This window comes from Gossypium hirsutum, chromosome D12, assembly GCF_007990345.1.
Source record: "Gossypium hirsutum isolate 1008001.06 chromosome D12, Gossypium_hirsutum_v2.1, whole genome shotgun sequence".
In the NCBI taxonomy this organism is placed as follows: Eukaryota; Viridiplantae; Streptophyta; class Magnoliopsida; order Malvales; family Malvaceae; genus Gossypium; species Gossypium hirsutum.
Window position 1 is genome coordinate 36,481,041 of NC_053448.1, and position 11,830 is coordinate 36,492,870.

Consider the following 11,830-nt stretch of genomic DNA (forward strand, 5'->3'; position numbering starts at 1 on the left):
ATTACACATTTCACAATTTAATTCCCATTTGATAATTTCATCAAAAATCACTTAACAAAAGTTGTGTAACTAACAACAACCATTCATTTTCTTCCACCAAACATCAAAAACAACCAATATACATTCATGGAAAAACCCTAGCCTTTTAATTTTTTTGCAAATTAGTCCCTGGGCTAGCTAGATTAAGCTACGATGACTCAAACAACACAGAAATCATTAAAAATGAGACAAAAATACACTTACATGCAAGAGAAGTAGTTGGCTGAATGCTTGGATGCCTAAAAATGGTGTTTTTCTTTGGTTAAAAATCGGCTAAGAAAGAAAACAAAAATGATAACCTTTATTTTCATTATTTTACTAATTTTATTTATTAAATTACTTAAGTATCCTTTAAGAAAACCTTTAAAAATCACTTAAAGGATGTCCATCTTTGTCCAGTAAGTATATTAATGGTCTAATTACCATCTAAGGCCATTGATATAAAAATCTCATAGCAATTTGACACCTTTTACTTATAGAACTCAAAATTTGGGGGAGTTGAAAAGAAGTATCAAATGCTCAAAATTTATAGTACATACAGCAAAATGCTTGTGAAAAAAAGAGAGAGCATATGTACTTAAAAGAAAATAGATGTACAAAAGAGCATGTGAAAGCAAAATAAGTTGGTGTATTGAAGGTAATTATTTCGAAGGTCCGATTCAAGCCGAGTCTAGGGTTTTTAGCCTACATTTATCTATCTTTTACCTAACCCTAGCCTAGTCACTTTACAACCTATTTAAAAGACCTACTGATTCAAGTTTTTATGCTACCTACATTAGTGGAGAGAAACTACTGTGTTCAATATATGAAAGCATAAGTTAAACTTAATGATTGAAGCTTAATCTTAAATAAGGGAATAAAATCAAATTGGTAGGGATTTAACATGTCTTTATTGAGTAAGAATTTAGTTTATTTTTGCTATCATAATAATAACTGAGATTAATTTGAATGATACGTATACTTAAGTAGCATAAATATCAAATTTCTTGTTCTTGAGCATAATTATACTAAATTCATAATTTTCGGAAGAATGTTGTTCTGAAGGAATTTTTTAAAGATGTTTTCGAGAAATTCTTTAAAATTTGTGCATTACTCATGACGAGCAATGAATTATGTTTGGAGTGTGGAAACATGAAATTATACACACTTTTTCATGCCCTTTTTATCTCAGATTCATGCAATTTTGTAGTAATTCTTGTCAAAAAATATATAATAATTATAAAATAATTAAATTGTACTTAAATTATTAACATGTTGAATTTTAATTGATTTTATAATAAATTTTGATTAATTTTGATTTATTTTCGACAAATTCACACAAAGGGTGAAAAATGGTTCGGCAGACACTACTAGAAGCACAAAATTGAGAAGCGATTTTGAAGCTTTGAGGCGAATTAATTTTTTAGCCTAAGACGGTCCACATTATGAATATTAATTCATAATATAACTAATTTTAACTTTAATCCAATTTATTTTGGGTTAAATAATTATTATTAATTAAATTATGAAAAGAGGTCCAATTGTGCTAAACCAAGAGACTGATACAATTGAGCAACTAGGCTGCCCAAAACCGTCCAACATGCTGACCCAAGTAGTTTATTTAGCTGATTATTTTGCTTCAAAAACAACCCTTAAAGCTTCCTTGAAATTGCATTCAAACCCTTCCACTTATCAAGCCTTTGTAGATTTGCCCTTAGCTAAATTTAGCAAGTTTGAAAGCTTCAAACTTGCCACATGTGTGGCTAGCCATGGGGGAGTCTATTACTTCTTATTTTTTCTATTTTTAGTGTCTATCCAACCTATAAATACCCCCTTGGCTGCTCATTTCAAACGCACCTCTCATCCTTTCATTATTCACTTCTCTCTCACTTTCTCTCTTCAAAACCCTTCCTTTGTTCTTCTTTTTCCCTTCCATTCCCTTGCCGGTTTCCCCTCTTAGAAAATAGCTCTTCAACCATCATTGGTAGCAGCATTCAAGTGCTCGTAGAAGCCTCAGTTCAACAAGAACAAGCAGAGAAGGAGGAGCGGAGCAAACTAGTCAAGCTTCGAAGAAACACCGGATTTGATTCTAGTTCCCTATCCTTTAATGTTTATTGTTGTTATTATGAACATGTCTATGAATACTTGTTATGTTGATATGTTTAATTTAATTAGTATGGCTTAAATTTAATTCGTGTAAAGTTGATTGCATTTTGTCCACTTAAGTTATTAAAATTATGTTTGTGTTGTTATAGGTCTTGGTAAATTGTTTGATTAAGTTATTCTTGCATTAATCACGATTGTAAGGTAACTAATGAATTAATTATTTAATCGTGTTGAAATTGTAATTAATTGACACAATACTTAATCAATGCATGTTTAATCTTCTAAGGCAGCTAAGGGTTAAATTAGCGACGGTATTAAATGGTACATTAGCCTTGCATAACTTGCAAGATTATTGTGATTAAACTGTTTCAAGGTAGGAATACATTGTTACCTCACTTAATCTTTTATGTGCTTATGAAGATTAATTAATTGTTTGAATTGGCATTAAAAAATGTTCAAGAGATTAGCTAATTTAGTAAGTATGTATGAGCAGTAGTTAGCAAATTACCAAGTTGCCGTGAATTTGTTCGTATATACAATATTCATTGTATTAAAAAAACGTTTTTTTTGGACTTTCCTCTACTGAAATGGTGTGTAGGTAAACATGTAGCACCAGCAGAGTAAGATGTTTTACTATTAGTATAGTTTATTACTTTTTTTAAATTTTATAATTGGTCACGTTCGAATAGAATGAGGCACCATATGAAATAGTACTTTTAGAAGTCATATTATTACCAAAGAAAATTTGCATTGAACTGTTTCATGAAATTTCTTAAAATTTTAAATTCTCTTTTCAAATTTTATTCTTGCAAGTTTTTTTTTTAACTTTGAAAAATATTAAATAAAATAAATTATTTATTTTAAATATCCCATGGAAACAAAATCGGTAGATCTTACAAACCTTTAATTGCTAAAGTTAATATATGGTTAGTTAATTACCGTAATGCATAGTACAATATGGTTAAAGACATGACCGTTGTCCAAAATTAGAGTCCAATATTTTGACACACAGAGAAAATAGCAATTGAATTTCTTCATTTACTACATTAACTAAAAAACTTGCGTTGTCTTAGTCAAATCCTAACCGCCCTTCACTCCAACGATGGAACGAAATTAATCATCATCAACGGAATAATAGCTTTATTTACCCAAAAAACAAAATAACCGCTTGGATCCCACGAAACCCTGAATTCCTCTCCCGAACCTTCAAAATTTTTCACCTTTGGCACCTACTCCTACCTTTCGCACCCCATCTCCCAAATGGAGAAGCGGGTTGCGTATTCGGCAGAGGATCCTCAGTTGCAACATTTAAATCCCAAGCACAACTCTAATGATGATGGCGTTTCCCCGCAGTTGCCTCTCCCTCCTCCTCCAGGCCATCCATTGTCATCCTTCGTCGTCCAAGTCCCTAAAAACCAAATATACCGCGTTCCGCCTCCTGAAAATGCCCAAATCCAAGAAAAATATCGTATGGCAGCCAAGAAGCGAAAGCGAAAGTTACCATGCTTGAATTACTTCATATGCTTTCTTCTTGTTTTGCTTGTGATTGGTTTAATAATTGGTACTGCCATACTTGTGGTTTATTTTTGCTTTAGTCCTAAAGGTCCGGTTTTCTCTATTTCAAGTCTAGTCATCAAGCAACGAAAGGGAAGTCCCCCTACATACGATGTTAAATTGAAGATCAAGAACCCTAATGAAAAAATGGGGATCACATACACATCGGAGGAAGATGATTTAAAACTAACATACTGGAAGAAAACACTCGGTTGGGGAGAATTTCCAAGCTTGGAACAAAAGAAGGCTAATTCCAACGAAGTAAATATTAAAGTAAACGGTGTTAAAGACAAACCGTTGCCGCAGAATGTCAAGAAGAGCATGAGCGGCAAACGTCCAATATCTTTAGGGATGAACATCGAAACTCCATTGGTGTTCAATGTTTGGATATTGAAGATGTGGCGCAGAAACATGGAAGTGAAGTGTAAGTTTAGGGTAAGCACCATGGGGGAAGGAACCAAAATTCTCAGCCAAGTATGTAACACCAAATTGGCCTAAACGTTCAGAACAAAGGTATTTTGATTTCTAATTGGAATTGTAAAAAGAAATTCTTTTTTTTTAATTCAATTTTTTCTACTATTGGCATATTTGCATACAAAAAGATTTCATATGTAAAACAAAATGTTGTCAATAGATTTATTAGTTTTACGTAAATATTTTCATAGGTTGGAAATTTTCGTAACCTATGGGTCATATTAGATTCTTTTCGTTGCATTAAAAATATTTTAAGTTTAATTTCTTTTTAGTAACAAGTAAATGTCCTTAATATTGCAAAAGAAAATATTTTGGTGTTGCAGTTGGAGAGTTAGGCTTGAATTAAAATACAGGTAATGGGATATTTGACTTGAACTGTTGCATTTTAAGATTGAAGTAAAATGCATGTAATTGGATATTGAATTTCAAAACTTGCATTCAGATTTAAGTGTAGAATTTGTTTAAATTTATTAGGATATATTTTGATTGCGTTTTTTTTTCCTCAGCCAAACGAGTGACTGTATTAGAAAAAGAGTTTCAATGCAGGGAGAAGAAATAGCAAACAATAGCTAAACCAGAGCAATAAAATACCAGCTCCATCAGCGACACCAAGGAATGAAATAACAAAACCAAAGCCCCATTAGACAATCAACAACAAGCCACGAAAATGCTATAACCAAGACAAAAACAGTTCGAATCTTCAAGCTTCGAATCTTCAAGCTTCACCCCTACCATAATTGCGTATTTATTTTTATTGTAGTTATTCAAATATATTGATTATAATTGTAAATGTAATTATGATTGTACTTGTAGCCTCTTCAAAATGAACAGGTTTTGATTTTGATGCATTTTATATCACAATTATCATTTAAATAATTTATTTCTACTTTTAAATAAAGTTCTTTAAAAATATGTTTAATATAAAATGATGAAAAAATATAAATAGAAAATAGAAAAAACCATTATTTGTTGAGAACTACACCAATAATCACCCAAGTATTAGTACGTTTTTTTTTCTTTAATTTATCCAATATGCTAGAAAATCTTAATAATTTGATCACTCTACCATTACATCCCTGGTAAGACTTTCACATGACATTTTTATTGGCATAATAAAAAATTTAATTTTCAATGTTTACATTATATCAATTTGGTCCTCATTCTAAAAATTCAAGAAAACAATAATTATAAATGTTAAAAAACATACAAAATTTGAACAAATTATATAAAAAGAGAAATTTACATGAAAATTATAAAAAAAATATTGGAAATTTTTAAAAAGAGAGTCCTACTCAATAACATGTAATTCTCATTCTATGAGCTTATTTGTAACACTCCAAATATTTTGGTTTCAGATTTCTTGCCAAATTTGGACATATTGGTAATTTTTTTATAATAAATTATTTTAGAAATTCTGAATGAAATGATAACATCTTCATTTTCAATATTTTTGTTGGTTGCAGACTTATTTGAAAATTTATTTTAATTTTGAGACTAAATTGAATTTTGATTTTGTTTTAAAGATTAAATTGAATTTTCAATATTTAATGGAAGACTCATATTGTAATTAACCTTTACTCGTGGCCTTTTAATTTACAAACCTTCAAGTTATGCTGCATTTATTATGGTCTTCAATTTGATCGAAGTTGTTTCCCATTCTTTAAATTCCTTGCTGCAAATTAATCTTTAACTTTAGTCATCCAATAAGCTGGTTGACTTTGCAACACCAAATTCCTTTAATTTGCTCCAAAACATTGCTGCTTTCTTTTCCAATTGGTGCACCGATCATCCCTGCCTTCTATCGGTTACAAGTCAGCCTACAACTTTATTATCATCCCCGTCAAAGCTACTGTAATTTTCATTGTTGAACCGATTGAAACAGGTCCCGTACTTGTTTCACCGTTTGTCCCAAATTCATTGTTGGTCTCGTCGTTCAAATAGGTGCTGCCAATGTTGGCCAAATGGCTACTTTTTTTTCACATAAATAGTTGCTGATTTGCTTTTAAATTAACTGACATTTCAGCCTTTAACTGCCATTTGGTTGTTGTTTGCTGGTCCTTTTTGCTGCAAATTCGTGCTACTAATCGCCCTTAAAGATTGATATTTTGCCGACCACAATAGTAGCTATGTGGACCAATAGTCTATTTATGATTGAGCTAAACCTATCCATTGTTGATTCTACAACTTGGATAATTGTTTCAGGTTGTGGAGTACACTTATTTAATGACATTAGGTTTCTTAGCAATAGTAGACGTGTAGGACGGAACGGAGCAATTCTTCGAATGGAAAATGGCGCAAAAGTTGTTCAGGCTATTGGGACTTACATCTTACCTTTGCCTACAGGTTTAAAGATGGAACTAAAAAAATGTCTTTATGTTCCAAGGTTTTCAAGAAACATTATTTCGGTTGTATACTTTACTGAGAATGATGATGTAACATCTCTAACCCTGTCCGATCGTCAGACTCGAGCTACAGGGTGCTATAATATAAATCAAAACATCTAACATTTGTATATACACTTAAACATACAAGATTTCATAGCATTCATATTCAATTCGGATCTCAAACGGACTTACGAAAAACTTTAAACGAACTTGAGTACATGTAAGGACTTGCTTGTAAACTATGCAAACGACATAAAAGTTTTAGCAAATAGGGGTCACACGACTGTATGATGGGTTGAGGCCATTTGGAGCTAAATGACATGGTCATGTTGTCAATTGATCACACAAGTGTATGATAGGTTGAGGCCGTTTGGAGCTAAGTGACATGGTCGTGTTGTCAACTGATGTCATGTAATATTGAGTCACACGACCATGTAATTAATTGTGGTCGTGTTTGACTAAATTGTAAAACTTTGCAAACTTTCATATGGCAATGTGGTTAGGCCATGTAACTCATTGAGAACGTGCACACCAATTAACACCTAAGTTATATAGAGCACACAGCCATGTGGCATACCGTATATCAAACTGTGTGTACCTATAAGAATCTTTCCAAACAAGTTACATATCCCTAAGTTTACCTATGCCACAAGCAAGCATTAAACCCTTATCTAACATATTCAAATACATAAAAAAAATATACCAAAACACAACTTGAATCATCCATCCTAAGTATCTAACCAATATACCCCACAAATGACACCTCAATTGAACCATTTACAATCACACATTCATCATCATTCTTAACACAAATCACATACCAAAACATTCCCACATAATTACCGTTTCAAATTCCAAAACATAGTATTTTTAAACACTTACCATAACCTTACCTTATGGATCAAATAACCTAACTTAACCAATTCAAAATATACCTCATCCAAAGTGTTGCATATAAGCTCAAACATGCAACATCCATCGCACATACATGCTGCCGAAACCATTTTTTTAAATTTGAAAAACGGGATCGACTTTGAAAATAAAAATGGGAGTCGCCACTGATCCTTTATTGAGGTGTGATCGGCTCACCTTGAAAATGATTTTGGTTTGCGAAATTTTGAGAAAATAGGTTCGGGAGTCGATTACGCACGAGGAAGGGTTAGCACCCTTGTAACGCCCAAAATTTGGTACCGAATTGATTGTTTAATATCTTTAGTGTCGAAAATTTGAAAAGATTTTAGAATTCGATTCCTTGAAAAGAAAATTTGAATGAACCAAATTGTATGATAAGACATACTCATTTCAAAGAGATAAATTGTAACACTCAGTGAGTTAGGGTGCAACAATTCAATCGTCCTAATTAAGTGTGTCTTTTTATTTTTTAAATTCATGCATTTTGAGAAGGTTATTCAGTCATTTAGGTCAAACGAGAAATCAGAATCGAGTAAGTTAGGGTTCAATTTCTCGAAATTTCTAAACACCAAATATTGCCTTTATTTTAAAATCGAGATAACAAAATGTCATATCCAGTAAGTTAGGATCCAACATTTTGAAATCTTAAAAATTTTATCTTTGAAATTGTATGGTTTTAGTAAAATACACAATTGGCTATCTAAATTTATTGAGAAAAATTGGATCCCAGTAAGTTAGGGCACAATTCTCTCGAGAATTATGAACACCAAGTCTTTTTAAAACTTACGAAATAAAGGATTAGTGTACTTTAATAAAATACAATTCTTACAAAAGAAACATGATTAAATAGCAATATAATGTAACCGATACAATTCGTAATCTAAATACAAATGAGGGATAATAAACAATGGATGAAATCAAACAAAAATGGCTACCACAATTTTTATCATATTATGCAAATATCAATCCTAATTGTCAAATATCAAACGAATTAAATACAACAACATTTATTAATAACAACCTTTTTCAGTTGAAATATTTACACATGAACTCAAAATGAACTTGAAACAAAAGAATAACAATATGGAATAATAATATGTAAAATTAATTTGAAACAAGTAATACATTTATTAATTTACCTTAAATAACACATAAAACCTAACCATGTAAAAGTCTTAATACATATATAATAAAAAATAATCACCTAGATAAGTTTTGAAAGAAGTAAATTATATATAAATAAAATTGACTTAAAATACATATATAGATATAAAAATACTTGAAATTTATAAACATAATAATATCAAACATCAAAACAATAATATATATTTTCTAAAGAAGAACAATTTAATAACACATATAATGGCATTTAAAAATATTATATTAAAGAATTTAAGTTATAACACAAAATAAATCATTAAAATATGTACAAAGTATGTCAAATTCTTATAAAATATCTATATATATTAAAAGATGATGAAATATATAATAATATAGAATTTAAAAATAAAAGTAATAAATTTTTAAAAAATATATGATAAATTCGAAACATGTTAATAATAATTTGAAATAATAATATATCACATTTTAAAATTATACTAATAATAAGTTTAAAGAAAATGTCAAACTAAATATTAAAATATGTTATGAATAAAGATATTAAAATAAGTACTAAATTCGATTTAAAACTATACTATTAAAAATCAAGTTAAAATTAAGACATGATTTAAAATATAAATAAGGAATAATAATAATAATAATAATAGGATTAAAAAATGATTTTGGAATTCAAATAAAAATAAAATAAAACATTACAAATAGAAATAAAAAGGAAAAATAAAGATAAACTAAATTGGTAATCTACTTGAAAAATGAGGGACTAAAAATTGCAATTAACTGCAAAATTTGAACATTCAAAACCACCCGTAGAAAACAGTACCGTTTATCAGAGGATTAAAATGAAAACTAAATCAAATGTACAACATAAATTAAGAAAATTGAAGAAAATCAAATTGCAATTATGTCAAACACAGAGGGATCGATTGTGCAAAAAGACCAACGAACGAAAGTGCGCGGATCCTGCCCTTGGGTCGGGTCACCGCGTGGGTCTAGTCTTCAAAACGACGCCGTTTCAAAGCCATTGTATTGGCTCTAAACGACGGCGTTTTGTCCTGCTCAGAAGCTAAAAACCTAAAACCTTCTTCATTTTAAGAAAACCTAAAAATTCTAAAGCTTCTGTGCCGCTTCAACAAATCGTCATCCTCAAGGGCCCTCGAACCTCGCCCAAACTCCGATGAATACAGAGAGAGCGGAGGTCCGGCCACAAGGTACATTTCTCCCCTTCCTTTTTACATTTTTTTTCTTAACTTTTCTTGAGCAATCAATCACCCGAAACACAGAAAAAAAGGGACTAACAGACGAAAACAAAAAAACAAAGCAAAAGTTTGAATCACCTTTCGTATTCTAAACTTTTCTCTGATTTTCAATTTCAAATCTCTGTAAAAAGAAATACAGGGTTTGAGTCTTGGCTTATATAGCCAAAAAAAATAAACAAAAAAGAAAAAATACATAGTCCTCTCTTCTATTATTTTGTTTTTTTTTCTTTTGCTGTTTTGTCTGTGTGCTACAGGTACGGAGGCCAGCTGGAATGTACGGAGGTGCGTGTGTGATGGTGGAGCACGTGCGAGGGCAGAGTCTTATTGCGGCGCGATAGCTTGCTGCAAGCTGCTAGGGTTTCAGTCTCAGTTAGGCTAGGTATTGGGCCATTAGGTTTTTGGCTAGGCTAGTGTTTGGGTAGTTTAGGTTAAAACGGGTTGGGGATATTGGGCTAGGTCTTTTTAATTTAGTGGGCTAGGTTAAATTTAGGTTTGGTTGTATTTTTGGGCTAGTTGAAATTTGTAAATGGACTGCTATTTCATTGGACTCTTTTTTTAATTTAGTTTATTTTATTGTGTGGGTACGGGTCAAACTTAGGCATTACAGCTGCCCCTCTTTACTCGTTTTCGTGTAATGGAAAAGCAGCAAAGACTTTAAAAATGGCCAATTTTGCCCGGTCGTGCTTGACCTTGGTGCTCTTCTTCTTCAATTAGCCAACTCCAAACTATTGCATATTCAGAGGTGTTGGAATTGGTGCTTCGATCCACTCCACCGCAACGTCGGGGTGATAGGATTTGTAACTCGTAACTGTAATCTACTTAACTGTGATGTCGGGGAAGTAAGATTTACTGTTGTAGCTTCAATCTATTCCACTACACCGCCGGGGAAATAAGATTTGCTATTCTCAGTCTGCCCCACTGCAACTTCAGGGGGGATAAGACTTGATTTCTCAGTCTGCTCGGCTACAACCTCAGGGAGATAAGACCTGATGTGATCTACTCTACTGCAACTTCAGAGAGATAAGATCTATTGTTTTAATCCGCTCCAACTGCAACTTCAGGGAGATAGGATTATCGGCTTCAATCTGCTCCACTGTAACCTTAGGGAGATAAGATTTGCCATCTTCGATCTGCTCTACTACTGCTTAGGGAGATAAGATTTGTTTCTTCGGTCTGCTCCACTGCAACCTCAGGGAGATAAGACCTGATGTGATCTAATTTGTTGCAACTTCAGAGAGATAAGATCTATTATTTGAATCCGCTCTACTCCCGCTTCAGGGAGATAGGATTATCGGCTTCATTCTGCTCCACTGCAAAGTCAGGGAGATAAGATTTGATGCGATCTACTCTATTGCAACCTTAGAGGGATAAGATCTGTTATATTAATCCGCTCCACTGCAACTTCAGGGAGATAGGATTAGTGGCTTCAATGTACTCTACTGTATCCTCAGGGAGGTAAAATCTGTCATCTTCAATCTGCTCCACTACTGCTTAGGGAGATATGATCTGAGATTCTTCGGTCTGCTCCACTGTAACTTCAGGGAGATAAGACCTGATGCGATCAACTCTACTACAACTTCAGAGAGATAAGATCTGTTATTTCAATCCACTCCACTACAACTTCAGGGCGATAGGATTATCGGCTTCAATCTGCTCCACTGCAACCTCATGGAGATAAGATTTGCCATCTTCAGTCTGCCCCACTGCAACTTCAGGGGGATAAGACTTGCTTTCTCAGTCTGTTCCGCTGCCACCTCAGGGAGATAAGACCTGATGTGATCTACTCTGCTGCAACTTCAGATAGATAAGATCTATTATTTGAACCCGCTCCACTGCCACTTTAGGGAGATAGGATTATCGGCTTCAATCTGCTCCACTACAACCTCAGGGAGATAAGATTTGCCATCTTCAGTCTGTGCCACTGCAACTTCAGGGGGATAAGACTTGCTTTCTCGGTCTGCTCCACTGCAACCTCAAGGAGATAAGACTTGATGTGATCTACTCTGC

General features: G+C 32.7%; 1 protein-coding gene across 3 annotated transcripts; it reads left to right on the forward strand.

The window, feature by feature from the left end:
- The first annotated feature begins 3,296 nt into the window (after window positions 1–3,296).
- On the forward strand, window positions 3,297–4,953 carry LOC107947472 (NDR1/HIN1-like protein 13). 3 transcript variants are annotated; one of them, XM_016882115.2, is made up of 2 exons: window positions 3,297–4,191; window positions 4,659–4,953. In XM_016882115.2, exon 1 carries the CDS (start codon window positions 3,385–3,387, stop codon window positions 4,174–4,176), a length of 792 nt encoding a protein of 263 aa, XP_016737604.1. In that variant the 5' UTR covers window positions 3,297–3,384; the 3' UTR covers window positions 4,177–4,191; window positions 4,659–4,953. The 3 variants fall into 3 exon arrangements, with proteins under 3 accessions (XP_016737604.1, XP_016737605.1, XP_016737606.1); XM_016882116.2 differs by having other exon boundaries at window positions 4,686–4,953; XM_016882117.2 differs by having other exon boundaries at window positions 4,699–4,953.
- The last annotated feature ends 6,877 nt before the right edge of the window (window positions 4,954–11,830 follow it).